Genomic DNA, 21,997 nt, shown 5'->3' with positions numbered 1-21,997 from the left:
ATCTCACAAAGAGGCAGTTTTAGCCATTCAGGACTTCAACGGAAAAAAAAAAAGAAAAGAAAAAACGCTGTTAAATGACAGGGACACTTAATAGTGAGTTGCGAATGTGTCAGTGGGAAACAAGCTAGTGTTTTAGTGCAACTAATCTCGTTTAACTGGGAAAGAGTTTGCTTAGGAATTGGACCAATGCCATGGCGTTTCAGATTAATCAAGACATCTATTGTTGTTTTTTTAAATACAGGTTATGTGACATAATTAGACACGTCTACCCATACCAGGAAACTTCTATAGTTTATGCTAATTATTATTTAGGATTTTTTTCTGAAATTGTATTTATTTAGTCTGACAGCAGGTTTAGCTACACAACAAAAACCCAGATGCTAATAATAAATAGTACTTAGTGTTTCATTTCATCACAACGTCCGAAAGCAAAACATAATAACCAAATAGAGGGCTGTCTTGTACTTTCAAAATAAAAAAAATGATAATAATATTATTAATTTGGGTCATGAACAGACATCCGGATAGGCAGCATTGCAATACAATTCATGCACTTACAAATATAATCAATCTTTAATCTAATAGCACCCAAATTCACAGTGGATTACCTAGTGCAGAGAAAATATTGGCTTTTGAAGTCAACGAGTAGCTAAATGGAGAGCTTTAATAACAGACTTTGACATTTCATTTGTTTAAGACTTGGTCCACTGAGCAACGTGAGGTATGCGCCTTAACTGCCTTTTATTTAACAATGGGCATGGAAGAAATGCCTCTACACCATTGGTCTAGGACATAATGACAATGATTTCAACTTCATTTAAATGACCAAAGTAAACCTGTTTCAGATCGGAGCCAATGTCGATCAAAACTTTGGACCTGTAGTTGCTGCGAAGTGTTCTTGTACGAGGAGATGAAGGGAGCCACATGCTACACTGGACTGTGATCCGGCGATGTGTAGGTCATAGTTACTGCACTACACTCGGACGGTTCCCTGGTCCTGCGGAGATCCGAGTACAGCCGTTCTTCGAGGGTAGCCGCTAGCTTGTCACTCAGCTCTTCTGTGATTGTCTGTGGGCCGTAGCTTGTACATTCGTGTGTACGTTCATCAGGAGGCTCGGGGGGTGGCAATGCTAGCCTAGAGTTCTCCCGGTCCACCGATTGCTCTCCAGCAATGTCAATTTTTGGAAGGGGCTGTGATGCCTCAAGGACTTCCTTTTCGTTGATGGTTCCACTGCTTTCAGTGCTGGAAGATATTCTTATGTTGTCTGGATCCACATCAGCAGCAGTGTCCTGATCTGCCTTGAGTGTCTCGGGAGTACTGGTTGCACCTTCGCTGCTCTCTTCATCAGGTGCACTGATGATTCGTGGGAGCGTGCTGTGGTAGCTAGTCTCTAAAGGATAGTTGACAGTTTCGCCACGTCGGAGCGGAGAGCGGTACCGGTCAAAAGAGGTCTGGAAGCGCTGGCCGGGGTCGCTGTATTGTTTGGAGCGCTGCCACTGCTTGCGCAGGTGCACGCGAGAACGATGCTTGGAGCGCAGCGGGGACTCCTGCTGATCGAACTGCGGGTCGTGCCGCAAGTACTCGTTGAAAAGTGCGTCGGTTTTCTCGTCAATGCTGTAGTCGCGGCGGGAAAGGACGGGGGGATGAGGTTGATCATTCCGTTGAGTGAACATCTGGCCGTAAGGGGACCACAGAATGGTGCTCTTGTCCGTTTCCACTCCGTCCACACCACCACTGGCACCCGCGGGTTCCTCTTCGAGTTCTTCGTCAAAGATGTCCGTGTCGAAGCTCTCGCACACGGTCCCTTTGCCCCCGGAACTGAAGAAGTGCCTGCGCTCCACGGCGGAGCCGTCTTTACTGCTACTGCTGCTTCCGAACAGTCGCAGCTCCTCAGGAGCACGCGAAGGTGCTTCTATCGAGGCGTAACCGCTGTCCATCTGGAGGAGCTTGCGGTTGCCCGGCTCCCCGTCACTTCCTCTTTCAGAATCGACACTATCCTGCTTACGACTTTTCTCCGATCCCTCATCTAGAGGCAAGTCTGCATCCCCTTCTATCTCATCCCCAATATCCTGCGAGGGGAACCTAGGCAGCCCTCCCATCTCGGTCTTACCCCCTAGAGAGCACACGCTTTCTGCGTCACTACGGACTGAGTCTTTGTCATTGTTGCTGCTCTGGTCGGACGAGACATACCGCTCGAGGGAGGCGCGAAGAGTCCAGATATCATGGTACAAGGTCTGAGGTTCTAAGCTCTCCTGATGACAGCCCATTCCAGGACTCTCATCTGGGGGCTCGGAGGTAAGGCCGATCACCCCGGGACCCATCGCTCTGCTGCAGCTGGGCTCCACCATCACCTCCACCTCTAACCTGAAGAACAGCACACATATGAAATCAGACAAGCTCATAGTCCTACATATAGTCAGTATTTCTTTAAAAATGCCACAATGTAGCAAAGCATGTTTCATGTCAGTGTGCATCTGTCAAATAAGCTTTCCGTTAAAGCCCTGAGGCCAGATTCAGACATTTTAACTTTTATTTTGACATAAATATACTGTATTGTTATATAATTTTATTATTTATATAAAATGGCAATGCTCCAAAAACAGTAAAAAAAAAATAATTAAAGTAGCACTGCTAAAAATATCTAAAAACAAATAGATCCAAACTAAGGTAAACTAACTAACTGACTAGTCTAAATTAGTCAAAAAGTCAACTACTGTGAACCATCCCTACTATATTAATATGTTTTATGTCAGCGTGGGTCTAAACAACTGTTCAAAAGTAACTTTAATGTATGTAACTTATGATCACCAAGGCTGCATTTATTTGATCAAAAATACAGTAAAAACTGTAATATTCTGAAGTATCATTACAATTGAAAATAACTTTTTCTATTTAAATTTAGGGATGCACGATATCAGCCACCATATCGGATATCATTTTTAATGTAATCGTTATCGGCCCAATAAGACAATTTGGCCAGTATGAATGCCAATAAATAATGGATTATTTCCTTCAGCTGAGACACTTCAGATGCACACTGTTCACCATGATGGTTTTAAATTGCTTGAAATATGATTGGAATCACTTCAAAAAAGAAAAATAGTACAGTTAAGTCTGTTGTATAGGCTACATAAAATTATAATGAGAAATTATAATTGTGTGTTTGGGACGTGGGTTTTAATGGTGGGACTTTTGTTTTGTAATCAGGCTCTCCAAAAAGATATAAAAAATTGGATTTTGATTTATCGGCCAATATATCGGTTATCGGCTTTCAAATATAAGCTGAATTTTCAGCTTCATTACTACAGTTTTCAGTGTCACATGATCCTTCAGAAATCATTCTAATTTACTGATGTGCTGCTCAATATTTATGTGGAAACTGATGAAAAAAGTTCAAAAGCATTTATTTGAAATCGAAATCTTTTTTAATATTCTAAATGTCTTTACTGTTGATCACTTTAATCACCCATGCTAAATAAAAGTATTAATTTCTTTAAAAAATTTAAATTACTGACTCCAAAGTTTTGAACGGTATAGTATATCAACTATATTATGTTTGTTTATTTTTCCTTTCCGTTAAAGCTCTGAGGCCCAGATTCAGAGATGTTAAAACAGATGCCTCCATGAACGCACAGATGGTTGTGACTCACTCTGTGATGGTTCATTCGAGGAGACCACTGCACAGCAACAGATTCAAGAAAGTCAGCTGTACTAGGTAAGCAAATATAAACAAATATACTAATAATGCGATACAAAACCATGCGTATCGACCTTCCTGGAACATTTTGCAAAACATATGCAAACCAATCGCTACAAATACCAAAAAGGTACACCTGTGGAATTTACCCACACTCAAGGAAATAACTTCCATATTCTAAAGCAAAGCTTTTTGCACTGTAAGCTGATGATGCCATGATACGGCAGTGTGATCAGCGAGCTGAGATCAGTCCAGCATGGAATGGGGTCTGCTTTATGAGGAGTGGCGTGGCAGATGGTTGCTATAGCGAATGCATGGGCGAGGCAATTAAAGATACCTGCCGAGGGAGGGTGGGGGTGTGGAAGGGGGGGACAGAAGGCGTGGACTGGGCCGGGTGGGACAGTAGGTAACATCCTTGGTGCGAGCGATGTATTGTATGAGGTCGATGTGATGGGCGTCATGCTCCTCTTGGTCCATGCTCTCGCTGGCTGCACGCTGCCGCTGGAACTGCCTCCGTTTGGGGGAGCCTTTAGGGACGACATGAATTTTGCGTCAACAGCCTGACAAAGCAAGTTAAAAGGCTAACATGAAATCAAAATCAACATTGTCAACGGTTAATTGATCCACCAAAAAAACCTGCATAGTTTCTTGTTAGTATTAGCCAATGGTCGCAAGTTCAGCGATTCTATGTTTCCCGAAATCATAGTTCCAATGAACATTCGCAAAACATCAAAGTTGCGTGGTTGGAACTACAGCTCTCGACAATATAGGTTCTTTATAGGTTTTGTTCTATGAATAAAAGCCTAAATTCAATCTGTTCAACAGATAGGGCCCTATCTTGCACCCAGCACAATTGACTTTGTACACCGACGCATGTGTCATTCCTATTTTGCACCCGCGCAAAGTGCGCTTTTCCCTCCACAGAAGCACGTCGCTAAACTAGGGAAAGAACTTGCGCTCCCTGGGCGGTTCAGCGCAAAAAAGGAGGCGTGTTCCGGCGCAAACGTTCCTTCATGCTATTTTGCAGGTTTAGAAAACAATTGCGCCACTAACCAGGAAAAAATAGTTTAAAGTCAGTGGCGCGTTGCGCATGTTATTCATATGCTATTTTAAGGGCGCATGCTTGGCCATAATCAATGTAGCGTGTGCACAACGCGCGTACACTTTGATTCTCTCATCTACACAGAAGCAGCAGTTTTCATTTTTGCAAATCATACATTATTACGATAGATAGATAGATAGCCTTTTTAACCGAAGTTAATTTGGGTGGGTTTCTCCATCCCCAACGTCCCTGACGAGAGCGTTGCTCTCCTTGGCTGTGAACCGCTCCAGGCGTGCGCCTGGCAAATCCGCCGTTATAATAGGAATCCGCTTTAGAACAAGCGCGCCTGCTCTTAAAGGGAATGTGAGATGACGCTCTGATTGGTTTATTTCAAGTTACGCCCAAACCACACCTATGAATAATGAAGCTACTTCAGACCAACCCATTTTAGATTTGCGCCTGGCGCAAGAGTCATTTATCCCGCCGGGAAAATAGCAACAGCGCCAAAACCCGCCCACAAAGTTACTTGCGCTTTGACACTTGCGTTTCAGATCGTTAAAATAGGGCCCATAGAGTGATCAAGACTCTTCAGAAAAATTTGGACTAAACCGCTCAATTCATATGGATTAGTTTTATGATCTCTTTATGAACTTTTTGAAGCGTCAAAGTGGTAGTTGCGTAGACTGTCAATGGAGGGACAGAAAGCTCTCAGATCTCATCAAAAAGATGTTAATTTGTGTTCAGAAGATGAAAGAAAGTCTTACGGGTTTGGAACGACATGAGTTTTGATTAGAATACATTGCATACGGACTTACGGCAAAAGTGCAAATATTTCAACGCATCCACAGATCAAACCGAAATTTATTTAGGCATTGTTTTAGCAAACTTGCATTTGGTCTGGCTCCATTTTGGTATATAACATGGATTGTCTATAAACTGTTTTTAATTATAAATTTGTTAAATTAATTCAAATATATATTTTAATGTAATTATTATTTTTATTATTTTAAAATAATTTAATGCTAAGTTGAAAATGTTCCTCTAATTTCTTATTTATGTGTATTCCAAATATAGTACATTATGCATTAAAAAAACATAATTAACATATTAACAATTTAATATGTATCTTATTAGTTAACCAGGGCACTCTACAATGGAAATCCATTCTATTATAGAGCATTGCTTTAATCATGATCTTATTGTTTCACATAATAAAAAAAAATGATCGTTTGAAATGCTCTTTTTTGCCATCTCTCCTTTAAAAAAAAAAAAGGAAAAAGTTTGGAATGGAAGAGCCCTGCGTCAACCGGCCATCTGCTTGAGTGTGAGTCTTGGCACACAAATACAGCAGCTCCGTCTTGGCTGAGAGAATATTCTATAGTCTGCTACACACTCACACTGTGTGTGTGTGTGTGTGTGTGTGTGTGTGTGTGTGTGTGTGTGTGTGCGTGCGTGCGTGTGTGTTTAGCAGACTATAGATTACTATCGAATATAAAGCCGACCTGTTTCTCTGCTCCATGCTACATGAAGGCACTAAAACTCTATTAAGGTCTTCAATCATTTTCCAAGGTAATACACAATGCAGGGGCTAAATGAAAAGCACAGAAACATTCAATATTGCTTTGCATCTAAGCCCTGAGGTTAGGAAACTGATCGCTTCACAGGTTCATAACACTGTCTGTACTTTCCACAGCAGTGTTCTTTCACTTCCTTTCATGCTGACAGACTTGAGAGGATAAACTGAAAGATTTTTACAGTAATACTTATATAATCAAACAACAGCATTCTAGTTAATCTATTCATTCATGTTTATTCATTCAGTCTCGTCAGCTTCACCATGCGCTTTTCTCATTATTTAAATATTAGGCAGATTAATTGCGCAGCAAGCATTACAAAACTTTTTGACATGTCAGTGTATGGGCAAAAACAAATGGGCCAAGCCCAAAAATACTAAAATTTAAGCTTTTCATTGTCTTAAGCACAAATTATTGTTCAGGAAATTAGCCAAATTTAAAGGGATACTTCACCGATTAGCATTAAGCTTTGTATCAGTAGAAACCCGGTAGTATTTTCGAATGACCGTGCTTCCCTCCCTCATGTCCCCCTGAGACGAGAGATTTCGGTATTGTGTGTCTGGAAAAAACCCTCCAATGACGCAAAAATGGTCATTTTGCGTCATCTGAGGCTTTTTTGGCCAGAGGCGAGAGACTACAGCCAGTAGTAGGAGCTCGTTCCGCATGTTTTCAACCCGCCCATAGTGGGCGGGATCTCACGATAAAACGACGTCTTTTCAGTTTCGAGTCGACTAGTAGCCTAGTTGTATCATTTCCTCCGATACTGCCCTCTGTAACCGGTAGGCGTGGCTTGGGAGTGGCCTCGTAGGGCAGCGAAGCAAGTGCATTCTGGGAGTTGTTGTCTTTCATCCACATGAGCCAAAAATACATTTTCTGGCTTTTCTCAGTCTAGAAGGCACCAACTTCTAAAATAATTTCACATTTCTACTACATAAATGACCCAATTTAAATACACATTCATCTTTCCAGCAGTGAAATATGCCTTTAAGCAAATGCACAACTTAAGTTTTTTTGTGTTTTTTTGGCAGAATATGGGAAATTGCGTGTGGAGTGATGAATCACAATGAAACACGAGTTGCATGGTGATGCTCCAGAGCGGTGTCATCATAGATCTGCTGAGAAATATAATAAGTGCACCTCTACCACAGTGAAGCATTGATTGTGCGGGGAGCCTTTTTAGCTGCTTGTATTAGCGAGCTGCTTCACTGTGAAAAGTCATTTAATGCTTTGGAGTACAGGAGAATATTGCAAAATGGCTTGCTTCCCACAATTGAAAAGCTGTTATCTAAAGAGGAATGATCAGATTTTACTTTTCAACAAGACGATTCTCAAACTGCTAACACAACCAAGAAGTGGCTTGAGAACAAGTCCATCAGGTTCATGTTTTGACCTGGTCAGAGTCCAGATTTGAACCCTGTAGTGAATATTTGGTCTCATATTAAACTCAAACAAACTGGGAGACGTTGTTTCAACTACCGTTAACATGAAGCCGTAAACATGAAGTGGAACAACACTGACTCTTCTTCCTTGTAAAAATCTGTCTGCAAGATGCAGCTATTCCGTACTATATCTACAGTATTTGTGCATTTCATTCAAATTTACTGACTAGAGATTTGTGATTAAAATAGTTAGACCATTTAAAGACCACTAAATATTTGGCCCCCTTTTATGTTTTTTTTTTTTGAGGATATAATAAAGACACAACAGAAGGATCATGTGGATCATGTGACACTGAAGACTTAAGAGTAATGATGCTGAAATTTCAGCTTTGCATCACAGGAAAAAGTTACATTTTAAAATGTATTTTTAATTTGTTATGATATTTGACAATATTACCATTTTACTGTATTATGGATCAAATAAATGCAGCCTTGCTGAGCATAGGAGATTCAAAAACGTTTAATAATTGTACTGACCCCAAACCTTTGAATTACATAAATTAACTAAAACTATTGTGGACACAATGTGCAAACAACACACATTTTTTCAAAATTGTCTACTTGTCATGGGTTGTCTTTCTAAAGGAGATTATAATACTATATGGGGATCTCTGGCATTAAATACAGTCGGAATTAGTTTTTAATACAAATCAGCATATAGTAATTCCATTATAACATGCACTAAAAACACTAAAAATTTAATTAACAGTCTGTTCATTAATTATGAAATGAGTGCTGGATGTGTCACTTACCTCTCATGTCTAGACTTGAAGCTCTTTGGCTGCTGTCAAACTTCCATTTCTTGATCTTAAAATAGGGACTTGCTCCCTCAAGGCTGGCGTGTCGGCGGAGCTTGGTGAAGAACTGCAGCATTGGGCCCTGCGGGGCCCCTCCAGACGAGGACAGGGCCGTGGCTGAGGCCGATGTACCCTCTCTACCATTACCCATGATGCCTGCGCTTCTGCCGACTCCTCCTCTGACCTCCATCTGTTTTTGTTCGCAATGTTACATAATTGCAATATATAAATTATAAGAGATTAATTATCGGCATCGGCCATTAAGTTGAACTATTTGTGTGTCGGAAGCAGGACTTTTATTTTAAAAGCACTGAGAACTACCAAATCTCCCATAGGCTTTATGCCGAACAAACAGGAAAACGGGTCTAGTTGCCAGAGAAAGTACGGCAGAAAGAACTGATGTGTTATCTATGGACTTTTTAGGTAATCAGCTAACCTAGCTAGTTCTTTTTATTGTTGGTGTTTTACTCGATTTAAATATCTGAATGTTAGAAGAAGAAGAAAAATGTGAGAAAAAAACGGTAACACTTTACAATAAGGTTCGTTAGTTAACATAAGTTAACTACATTGGTTAACATGAACTAATAATGAACTGCATGTATTTATTAATCTTTGTTGATGTGAATTTCAACATTTACTAATACTTTATTAAAATCTTGTTAACATTAGTTAATGCACTGTGAACTAACATGAACTAACAGCTGCATTTTTACAAACAATTAACAAATACAGTAACAAATGGATTGCTCATGGTTAGTTCATGTTAGTTAATACATTAACAAACGTTAACTAATGAGCCTTATTGTAAATTGTAACCAAAAAAACGTATCTTTAAATTAATTAATAGTGAGATATCATATATTCTGGCTTAATATCGGCCCTCCTCTCTAAAATATCAGTTGCACACTAATTGTTATACCTCAGCTGGTGAGTGTATTAGTGTGTGTGACTCACTAGACATGGACTGGAGGGCTCAGGACCGGCCGCCGCAACGCTCTCACAGAACGTTGTGTGTACAGTGGAGTTGAGAGAGTCGCCAGGAAGGGCCGAGCTGGGACTGAGACTTCGGCTGATCAGGGCAGTCTGTGGCAGTGAACACACTGGTGGCTGTGCATGGGACAAACACAATGTGTGTTATTGCTTATGGCCGTAATGAGAAACAAACCTAAACAAACAAAATCATGCAGTCATTCGAAACTTGTCTAGTACAGGTATAAAAACGTTTATCAAAAGCTTCAGACTGAATAACTTCATTGGAGAAGCATTCTAACATTATATACTAAAAAGGTACGATAAAACCGATTTTTTAAATATGACAGCCAACCAGATTATATTTAATGTTTCTTATAAGGAATTTTGGACCAATGAGATTTGACTGTGGGAGGGGCTTCCTTGTCGAATGACGATGAAACCAAATTTTAAAATGCAACAGCCAATCAGAATATTATTGTAAGCTTCTTATAGTGGATTTTGGACCAATGAGATTTGACTGTGGGAGGGGCTTCCTTGTGGAATGACAATGAATCCTATTTTTAAAATGCAACAGCCAATCAGAATATATATCTTATAAGCTTCTTATAGGGGATTTTGGACCAATGAGATTTGACTGTGGGAGGGGCTTCCTTGTGGAATGACGATGAAACCAAATTTTAAAATGCAACAGCCAATCAGAATATATATTGTAAGCTTCTTATAGGGGATTTTGGACCAATGAGATTTGACTGTGGGAGGGGCTTCCTTGTGGAATGACGATGAAACCAAATTTTAAAATGCAACAGCCAATCAGAATATATATTGTAAGCTTCTTATAGGGGATTTTGGACCAATGAGATTTGACTGTGGGAGGGGCTTCCTTGTGGAATGACGATGAAACCAAATTTTAAAATGCAACAGCCAATCAGAATATATATTGTAAGCTTCTTATAGGGGATTTTGGACCAATGAGATTTGACTGTGGGAGGGGCTTCCTTGTGGAATGACAATGAATCCTATTTTTAAAATGCGACAGCCAATCAGATCCTATTTTATGACCAATGAGATTTGACTGTGGGAGGGGCTTCCTTGTGGAATGACGATGAAACCAAATTTTAAAATGCAACAGCCAATCAGAATATATATCTTATAAGCTTCTTATAGGGGATTTTGGACCAATGAGATTTGACTGTGGGAGGGGCTTTTTAGACCAATGAGATTTGACTGTGGGAGGGGCTTCCTTGTGGAATGACAATGAATCCTATTTTTAAAATGCGACAGCCAATCAGATCCTATTTTATGACCAATGAGATTTGACTGTGGGAGGGGCTTTTTAGACCAATGAGATTTGACTGTGGGAGGGGCTTCCTTGTGGAATGACGATGAAACCAAATTTTAAAATGCAACAGCCAATAAGAATATATATTGTAAGCTTCTTATAGGGGATTTTGGACCAATGAGATTTGACTGTGGGAGGGGCTTCCTTGAGGAATGACAATGAATCCTATTTTTAAAATGCGACAGCCAATCAGATCCTATTTTATGACCAATGAGATTTGACTGTGGGAGGGGCTTTTTAGTCCAATGAGATTTGACTGTGGGAGGAGCTTCCTTGTGGAATGACGATGAAACCAAATTTTAAAATGCGACAGCCAATCAGATTATATTTGATGTTTTAAATATATGATTTGATGTTAAATAACCGACTACTTTCGCAAAAAATTGTTATAAACAACAGAGTACACTGTGCTGTGTACTGTATCCCACAATGGACATTCTCAATGATCTTTTTCCAGCATGATGAATAACCACAGCAACTATTTTTAACTATTTTTCCTCATTATTTGATACGACTGCCATTCTTACACACGTTGAGATCAAATTCCAAAATACCTGTATTTATTTCTTGGAAATATATAAAATGTAAATACTCTAAAGTATTGTCAAAAGTTTGGAGTCAGTAAGATTTTTTAAATGTGTTTAAAAGAAGCTGGAGCTGCTTAGGACAAAAAAAAAGTACAATTTGAGGGATACAGTAGAATTTACTGTATCTCATGCCGCTTCATCATCATGTGACTACGGTAAAGTAGGAGTAAAAGCTAACATGTTAAAACATGAATGACCCCAATATATAGATAAATCAATTGCTCATAGCATAAACGTCTCCTTACACACCATATCACTTGACAAACTGACAATCCATCATGACCTTAATGATTTAAACTGACATCCTACTGACATATATTAGCAGAGCAATGTGACTGTCACCTGAAAAATTGAGAGGCTGGATTTAGCGACGGGGCGCGTTGTCATGGCAATACTGTTCTCTGATGACTCACACTCGTGGATGGTGAGTATCTGGAGGGCGGGTGGAGGGAAGTGGAGGTGGGTGAGCCGCGCGTTCTTCAAGTGATGGAAGTCGCCCTCCGTAAGCGTGTACCTGAGGGGAGATGGAAAAATCACACACACTGTTAGTATTTTTCACTTCATTGTAGATTTGCATTACAAATATATTGCGGGAGTGTTTGCTGGAAATGTCTTTTAGATGGTTAAAGATGTGATAGATTTATGCATAGTTCCTGTTAGATGAATAATCATAGAATCATATTTTCTATAAGAATGATATAAAAACAATTATTTATAAAATCAATAATTATACAAATATCTCTTATTTAAAAAACACTATTTTAAACACCTTTTACTTTTTGTAGTGATTAAAAGTCAAAAGTGAAATTTGACAAATGACAAAAAGTGCAAATTCAAAGTCTTTATTTTGTGAGGTCATATAAATGTATGCATAAGTATTAAATAATTACATGTTTTTTTAAATAGTTTTAGATGAAGTACATCTCAAACTTAATAATATATGACAATATTATAACAATAAATACACACACACACACATATATGTGATACATATATATGACCTAATTAAATGTAAATATTCAAATATTTTAATATTTAAAAATAACTTTTTAAATAACTAAATGTTTTTTTAAATACTCTTAAATGAAATACCTAAAAATGTTTTATATATATGTATATGTATATATATATATATATATATATATATATATATATATATATATATATATATATATATATATATATATATATATATATATATATATATATATATAATATTTAAATGTCTTTCCCTTATACATTCTCATTAATTTTTTAACCCCAAATCTTGATGTTGACAAATGCCCATGTTACCCATTAAGAGCTAGTGCATCTGACAAGCACAGATGTAAATGTAAAACGCATACATAAAGGAATAAAGAAAGCTGCGGCTGTGAATAGGAGCTGATCTGTGTGTCTAGAGTGGGCGGCATGAGTGAGTGGGCAGCTGACCTTCGACCTTTCTCCTGTGTTTTTTTGCTATGATCGAAGAGTGCTGCTTCGTTGAATGAGACCCGGCGGCCGGTTGTGCCCGTGGAAAGGAAACGCTCTGTCTCCATGTCGTGGGAGCTGGCTGCCGACAGGCAGTCTGACTCATCAATGCGAATCGTAATCTCTGTGCGGGGAGAGACGGATTAGACCAGAGGACTTATTTGTTTTTCACATAATGCCCTCAGTTGATGTATGTGAGAGCATAAATGTCGCTTTAACTTGACCTCGACATTTTACCTGAAGCATGTACTGTATGTAAATAAAAATGGAAATGCATTAACTTGGAGGCTGACATATAATATAAACATTAACTTTATTAGTGAAGTTCTTACCATGCACTGGCTGGGCCTCCTCAATATAGGTGGTATTACTTTTCTCGGTGTCATCGCTAGCCCTGAGGCAAACAATGAACCTTCAATGCAAACATGTAATGAGTCAAATTCAAACTTATGTAAATCTCATTCATAGCATGCATAAATGGGTCATACTCAAAATATGGTGCAAACATGTTCCTAGAGTTTGATTCTATTGCTTTTTATTATTTTATTTTGCAGTGAAAATCCCTTTAATATTATATTATATTAAATAATATATTTAATATGAATATATTAATACATATGTTATATGAATTATATTAAATATATTATTTATATTACAAAAAGTCAGAATTCAGTTATATGAAATGGTTTGATTCTATAGTTTTGCACATTTTGTTTGATTTTATTTTGCATTGAAAATCCCTAATATCATATAATATTATATTATATTATAAGTTATATCACAAAGTTAGTATTAAATAATATGAAATATTTTTTCATGTGGTTGAAATGTGGTTTTGTCAATGTGGAGATTCCCTCACCAGATTGAAAAGTTAATCATTTTAAAAGTTGAAAAGTTAATAATTTACCTTTAAAATAAATTGTATGTTTCATTAAAAAATGTAATTGTCAGTCAATACTCAAAGTTAATGAAATAAAAGTGGCTTTTAGTCAGTGTGAGTTAGCGTTCAGGTAATCTATATGCTAGCTTAACCCCTGAAAGTTGTTAAAACTTAAATACACATTTAATATTTCTTCCAAAAAACAGAGTGAAAATACTGATGATGTCATCCTGCACTACGCAGATTTTTGTCCAATCAAACGCTGGAATTAAAATGTCCCTCCCCCAGATAAAAAAAAAAAAAGTAAATCATGCCTGCGATGTAATTTTAAACCAATTGAGATGTCCTGCCCAAACTTCCTGTTTCAATATGAAACATGATTTTATGTGGTCTTTAAATTAGGTTTTGCAATATATTTTGAGAATGTCCCAATTGTGAACAATTCAGAAAAAAAATAACTCATTCACAATCAACTGCGTTGACATCTAACTAAATGCCATATGATAGGGGCAATAACAGCATCGGCTTTTACGACAATATACGGTTTGATTCGCCATAAGGCACTGTGGGTAATGAGAAACTGGAAATGAGTTTCCAGTCCTCTAACCACAGTGCACGGTCCCACACTGAGTGTGTGTGTGTGTATTAGTGGGTGTTGGCTAGAGTGCACTCTCACCCGCACCAGGAGTGATTTATCGTGGCTGATGGCTGCTATGAGATCTCATTATACTCGTCATTTGTGTGAGCCTGCACTCCTCCAGGCTGCCTGGAGAGCAGACAGACTCTACACCTCTCAGCAGTCACTGACAAATACACCCAGGCTGTGACCAATGTGCACTGAAAACATTTTCGGGACTGAACGTCCTTGGCTTCACGGGAGGATCTGTTTATTCCAGTTTAATCTCTGCGTTACGGTTCTTTCTGATGTATAATTTAGCGTCAAACATAATCATATGCATCAGCTGTCAGATTTGTAACATACGCAGCAACATGCAAACATCATGCAACGATGATTCAATCTGCAGACTGCCATAATGTATATTCATAATGAAAGCATTCTTGTTTAATTTATGCTATTTTATGTATAAACTGTAATTGTTTCAGTGTTATGATGTGTTTTAAGTTAAATACACTTCTGAACGTAAAAACACGTCCCGTTTAAAAAATCCAGAATTTTATTATCAATATCAATCATTGATACAATGTGCTAACATTTTGCAAACATTTTAAAGGTTTTAAATAAAAAATGGATCTGTATATTTTACACAAAAAAAGATAAATATAGAAATATCACTGAGATTTAAAAAATAAAAAAATAAACAAAGTGCCCATTTATTGTACTAGTCAGTGATGTTATTGCTAACTAAAACTATTTAAAAAACTTGAAATAATTGAAATAAACCTGAGGTAAGTAAAAAATCTATATTAGATGAAAAACTTGAAATAAAATAAGACATTTTGCCTTGGCAGCTGACTAAAAACAGAAATAAAAATGAATTAAATCTAAAGAGAAATACTTAAAAACAAAGAAAAAAAATGACAAAAAAAACATTAAAACAATTAAAATAAAAACCGAAAGTATACAAATAAAAGCTAATTCAAAATATTAATAAAAACTTTAATAGTATATAAATAATACTAAAACATCACCTACTACTACGACTAACCTAAAATACTACACATCTGAAGGTAATTTATTAATTAGTAGCTTATCTATAAATAGATACTGCAGTTGCACCACATGACATTTTTCCGGGGGAAGAACAAAGCGGGAAATGTTAGGTTGAATATTACTGAAGTTCCCAATCCTAAAATCTGATTGGTTGACAGAACTGTCCATTGATTTAGGGGCGTGTCAATGTATAAATTGATTGATTGGATTGGTCTTACCACGCATGGCGTCTGTCCCCTTCACAACATCGACGACAGACAATCAGAAGGACAGAGAGCAGGACCAGTGTCCCCCCGACAAAAATGGACAAGAGGACCAGCAGGAGGACATAGCCATTCTGTGTCCCTGACGACAACGGGACGTCCTAGGTAAACACCAGAGAAAGAAACAAACCAGTCAAAGATGAAATTCCTTCTCCGAGTACAACCGCATGACTTCAATTTTCACATTATATAGGTTTCTCTCCAATTACGTTGTCCAACTTTTTCAGGTCTCATAACTTTGAAAAAGGTTACAATTTTATGACATACACATAAACCAGAGACATCTTTGGCATTAAAGCAAAAATTGGCCAAGACACTCGGACACACTGCGGGGTTTCGCAGGAATGCCATAGAAGAATCATTTTGGTTCCTCAAATAACCTTTCAGAGAAGTTTTTTAATAGGATATTTTAATAATCTAAAGGACCTTTTTCTTCTATAAAGAACGTTTTGTCCAATGGAAAGTTCGGTGGATGTTAAAAGGTTCTTCATGGAACCATATAAAGAACCTTTATTTTTAGCTAGATTACATAAAGCCCAGTTTCTGGAGAGGAGGGCCTTCAGGTGTGGGGGCTTTTGTGTCTGAGGTGAGATGTTAAGTACAGTGTTTGCCAAAGACGAGTTTAGAAAGATCTAGAGGTGACAACAGCCACGGAGACAAGAACAGAAGAGACAGAAGGTGTCTTCCTCAAAGACATCAAAGCACAATGGCATACAGCCGCCTTCTTAATTGTCATCTTCGTTCATGTATGTGAAGAGGTGTTCAATGGAAAGAATGCTAAATAAGAGCACAAGAACAAGGCCTGAACAAGTCTTTGGCTCATATATGTAACACCTTACAATTACTCTTACATTATACAGTTTCAATTGGTGGAGCATAACATCCTAATTACCCAGAAGGCATTGTTCAGTTGAAGATCAGGGAAGACTTTATTCAGGTCGGGTCTATTATTTTGTAAATGAAAGCGTTTTGAAGACTGATTTCTCTGTACGTCAGCAGGCTTTATCACTGGGGCGCCCCAACGTTAACCCGGATCGGCAAAAGTGAAGGATGTTCTCAAAGGAAAACCTGGGAGCTCTTGCATTGATAAAGTTTTAAGAAGAGGTCAGACCAATAGTTTAAAAACCAACATGTTCTTTCAGAGCAGTTTCACTGTCACCGAACAACAGTAAGTTGAAACAGTCACTAATACAATAAAAAATAAAATTACAAACAATAGGACAAATACAATAGAAAAAAGGATACATATGTAGCCTATTAATAATAGCCTACTATACATAAATTGAAAAAAATCACTGCAGTCTTCACAGTATGAATTAAATATACATTGATTCTTATCAGTTACTAAAGTTATTCAGTGAAGAGCAGTGAATGATTTCTTTTGTTGTTTGATTACCGTTAAATGACACAGACAGCAGGTTTATTAGGCTACTGTCACTTTAAGACCAAATGCATAGATAATACTGACAAGCATTCGATTACTTTCCCAACTGTTGATGTTCACTTAAGACTGACTGTGTTTAAGTGAAACCAGCCAAGACAGGCATTTTGACATATTTTTGTGTGTATTTGTCCGTTTAAGTGCATGCCTGAATCCCAAATTAGCCTGTTGTCCGTGACCTCGGATAGAGCGCATAGAAAGGCAACTGGGGAACAGCGTCTCTTTTGCAGCTCAATACACTTTTAACTCTTTTTTTTTAGTATCGAGCACGTCCCACAGGAGACTGTATATTACGACAATCATATTACATGATTAGACTGATTTGGATGTTACGTAGGAAGGGAGACAACGCTTCCCTTTAAAGGAAAGGAATGGAATGTGGCATCGTGTTTTCATCATTGAAAGCTAAAATCGAAAACTAAACTAAAATTCTATTAATCGCTAAGATGTAGTCATTAAATCATATTTTAAAGCAAGGGGCAATTAAATCATATTTCAAACCACTTGAAAGCAAGTGGTTCGGATCATGGTGGTTTGCATACAGGGAGGACTGGCACTGGCACAATATATATATATATATATATATATATATATATATATATATATATATATATATATATATATATATATATATATATATATATATTTAGTTTTCGGGCTAAATAGTTTGAGAATTATGCCAGAGTAGCAATACGTAAAATTTATTTGGCCAGAATTACGAGAGGCGGCTCATTGGCGAAGAACTTTACTTCAGCTTCATTTATCACCTGAAAACACGACATCCTAAACCGCAAACCGCGTTCAATTACTCAATTACCCAAATTGAATTACCTAAACTTTATTTTTGTTTTTCGGCTAAACAAAATTTTGGTGTTTCGGTAAAAAAAAAAAAAAAGAATTCGGTGCATCACGAATTGTATGACTTTCTTTCTTCCATGGAACAAAAATGGAGAAACTTTCAAGAACTTTCATTAAAAAAATCTGACTCGAAAGAATGATCCATTGACAAATCACACTGCTACATATTTCTGATTCTCACACAAAGCTACTGTATGGCTTCATTTTTAAGTCACTTTGGGAAAAATGTCTGCTAAATGAATACACAAAAATGTGTCATATAGACCACATTCATTATTCGTTTCATTGTAATTGCATGGAAAAGAGCAAATAGGACATTCTTAAAAAGTTCTCGTTTTTAGAAAAAAGTAAGTCATGCAAGTTTGGAACGAGTAAATTAATCATTGAGGAAACCATTCCTCTAAGCCTTACATAAGGTCCAAAAATCCCGGAACATCCTGGAATTAGTTCCTATTCCTGAATAAATCTCTCTATTCTAACCTAATCGAATGATGCTGCTTATGCCGGTAATTGAAGTTCCTGACAGTAACTCTGGGTTCTGATGCTCTATCACATCGTCTGGCGGCGCGATGGATTCGGTCTGACACAAACTTCTCTCGCAAAGGGCTAATTTGCTTAGATCTTGCGGTGGATCCAATTACAACGGATGCAGAACAGGATATTTTTGATTCGCATGTCTGGAGATAGCTCTGCAAAGAGAGGGAATGGACGTAATGAAAGTAACCAGCACAGGAAGGAGAAGCGCGAGTACTTACGGTGGGGTGTTCTGTTAGGTTCCATATGGCAGACTCATTGCTCATGGTCCAAGCCAGAGAGAGTGTCCCCCCTGAGAAAGACATTACAGGAAGTCAGGCAGCTGCTTTGAAGCCGGTTATGGCACTAAAGACAGATTTGAATTCTCTTTTTAGAAGGAAAATAAAACAAATGCATCCCTGACCTGGAGGTTTCTTTAGAATTATTAGCTTTTAAACAAGAATACAGTTCCCAGTCTCCTTCTTAAACATATTTTCTTCACAATTCATGTATGTACAAACACATACTTATGCATTCCAATGTCACGCTTTCCATCAAATAACCATTTTCTTTTTTCCATCCAGTCTGAGGCCCAGCAGCATATGCTCCCTTTAACACCATTAACACTGCAGATTCTGCCTAAACTGCAAAGAAACCCTCTCTCACACTCCTGCACACTCACCTCCCAAGCAGTCCTCGTTTCTTTAATGCTGCGACGCTGCCTTTTCTCCCATTATCTGAAGGCAGCGTGTGTTTGTGTGCATGAGATGCAGAGATAGCAGTGTGTTTAACGGCTCGGACTGCGAAGCCTTGAGCTTCTACTGCATACTCATCCAGCTTCTGCCCACCTACCTGTTTTCATAGCTTCTCTCTCTCTGTCTCCCTCTTGGAGTCTTTAGCATTAGGCATTCCTGAGATAATTCAAGCTCATTCTTTTGCGTCTCGGAAGCATAATGCTGCTGTATTGGTCGCGCCTAATGCACTGCGTTATTAGTAATGATTATTAAAACGAATCAAGAGAGACCCATTTAGTACCATTGATGGACTATTCTTTCAGATGACATTGCCAGATTTCACTCACAGAGATTCACTCTCTTTGGTTTTCAACATTTCTCTCTGTAATGAAATATTTTGCTGTATGATATACTGTAAAGAGCGTTTTTACTCTTTGTAGCCAAAGTCGTCAGGTTATTTTGGTTAATAATTTGGCTTAAGTACCACATTAAGCACATTTTAGGTTATTTGAAGAAACATATTTTACAGTTTCTAATAATTAGGCTATCTAACTATCATGAACGTTTTGCAACATATGCTCCTGTGATTCTTCTTGTCATGCCTGGAAGACTCTGCGGAGGTGTAGCACATTCAAAAATCATGTATTATCTTCATGTACACTAGTATTTTCATATTACTGGTACTCATTTTATTTTTAATAAGTAAGTACAAAACCAATATATTCCATTGATACTGGTAACACATTTTTTTCTTTTTTTTTTCTTTCTTTTCAGACAAAGTACTTAAAATTAATGTTGGTTGATTCGACAAAAGATAAAAGTTGTGATAACAAATCATGTACTTGTTTTACCTTTCCCAAAAGTTTTACCAAAAGTGTATATTGCAGTTTTTTTTTTAACAACTTATTCAGGTCATCATGATTTTGCCAAATAAGACATCCTGGAACAAAATGTACAAAAATGTTGTCCTAACCTACCCCTAAACCGATAACTTATCCCTAAAATCAGAGTGAAATGATAGGTGAATAACACTGATGTAGAAGCACAAGCACCTAACCCTGGTTTCAAACCTAAACTTGCCACAAACTGTAAACCTGTCCTCAAAATCTGATTGGTTGATTGGAATGTATTGATCCAGGAACATGTTGCATTTGGTGAAATCACGTACACCAACTTATTCAATACATACTAGTATATTTTTAAACACTAGTGTTACTGTTAACATTTTTAATCGTGCTAGTAATATAAATTATAGTTAACTGAGCTATTATGAGTGTTCATTAAATACGACATGTAAAGAAAAAGAATGGTAATTTGTGAGATAAAAAAAATATATATTATTAGTAATAACAGTGATCAATTCTAGAGCCTAAATACAAGAATCGAATCAGTAAGTACTAAGGCTCGAATAGATACTAGGTACTATTGAGATCGACTGAATAGTTATAGATTAGTCAGTATTGGAAAACTTGCTAGTAAAAAACTATTAGTAGGATAAAAATAGATACTAGTTAGTCTGCATGAATAAATGTTCAACCCGCTTGCCATAGTCAACAAACAGTACAAAACCCAGATTAATTTAAATCTCATTCCAAACCAGTGATGTCCAGGCTATTATTTCTAAACGATAACCGTTTAAAACACAGGATAACCCATGTCTGTTTTCCAAAGCTACTGCTTGAAGATATTCTCCGCATTTTAGACTAACGGTACCATAATTCCCCAAAATAAAGCACGATGTCATTCTAAGACACTGAGCGCTCATCACGGAAACAATAGCAGCGTGAATGACAAGCAAACAGAACTCACCTAACTATAATTCACGTGGTCCATGAGACAAAAAGCTCGCAAACGATTCCCCGGTCTTCTCTTTAATTTGGGGTTTTAAATCTTTGTGTATTTATGAATGAAGTGCCCCGTTAAACACACCCACTCTCCCATCGCCCAGTGATACGGTGACGTCAGAGTGAGGTGCAGAGTTACTTGTCACGAGTGTCTCTCACGCCCTCATCTGATGATGTTATGGAAATGAGGTAATCCCCCATTTGAGTCAGTAAAAATCCTCAGTAACGGGCAACCCCATGCGGTCTGCTCTCTCTTTCTCTCTATATAGCTAAAAGTTTTAGCTTTAGGTCAGCAGGATTGGTAGTTTTCTTAGAAAAAGCCTTTCTATGGACCTGAGATGCAAATTAGCATATGCATTTGCTCTCTATGTCCAATGCATATTTTTCAGCTTTTGGCTGGAAACAGAAAAACACAATATAGAGTTATAAATCTATTTGAAGTGAATCATTATTATGTTTCAATGTGATGCTCCTATCGAACAAGAGCAAATATGTTAATCAATTCAATTCGTGCGATGAATACGGGTATTGAAATGTATATTTACTGAGCGCCCCCTCCTGGTCGTACAACACATTACACCCTTAACGTAGTTGTATGTGGCTAGTTTTTACCTCAGTGAATATTTCTCACAGTAAGTTTATATATAAACTGATATTTTAAAGACAAAATAAATGTACTACATATTAGGACACTGAACATTTTGATAGTTATTGCACAGGAACGAAGATACAGCTCACTGATATACCGGTAGTGTGTGACAACTTGCCCCAATGGCTTTCAAAGTTGTTTAAGCCAGGGTTTATGAGCAAGGTTTCAGTTAAACAATCATGAGACACAACACAACTACAAAAATGGAAAAGGTAGTATTTCAAA

The 21,997-nt window shown here is 37.6% G+C and overlaps 2 protein-coding genes across 2 annotated transcripts in view; both read right to left on the bottom strand.

The window, feature by feature from the left end:
• The window catches only part of LOC308701739 (interferon-induced protein 44-like), a 226,867-nt gene that overhangs the window by 58,161 nt on the left and 146,709 nt on the right, over nt 1-21,997 (bottom strand). The window lies entirely within an intron of this gene.
• cbarpb (CACN subunit beta associated regulatory protein b) lies at nt 648-21,157 on the bottom strand. Its single transcript, XM_081383636.1, has 10 exons — nt 21,089-21,157; nt 18,788-18,858; nt 15,689-15,834; nt 13,251-13,330; nt 12,880-13,042; nt 11,791-11,962; nt 9,505-9,657; nt 8,506-8,740; nt 4,036-4,225; nt 648-2,365 (listed from the first exon to the last, which is right to left on the bottom strand). Exons 2-10 carry the CDS (start codon nt 18,830-18,832, stop codon nt 928-930), a joined length of 2,622 nt encoding a protein of 873 aa, XP_081239762.1. The 5' UTR covers nt 18,833-18,858; nt 21,089-21,157; the 3' UTR covers nt 648-927.

Source organism: Scardinius erythrophthalmus (genome assembly GCF_964197995.2).
Source record: "Scardinius erythrophthalmus genome assembly, chromosome: 14".
Taxonomy (NCBI): Eukaryota; Metazoa; Chordata; class Actinopteri; order Cypriniformes; family Leuciscidae; genus Scardinius; species Scardinius erythrophthalmus.
This window is presented reverse-complemented; position numbering and strand designations above follow the sequence as displayed.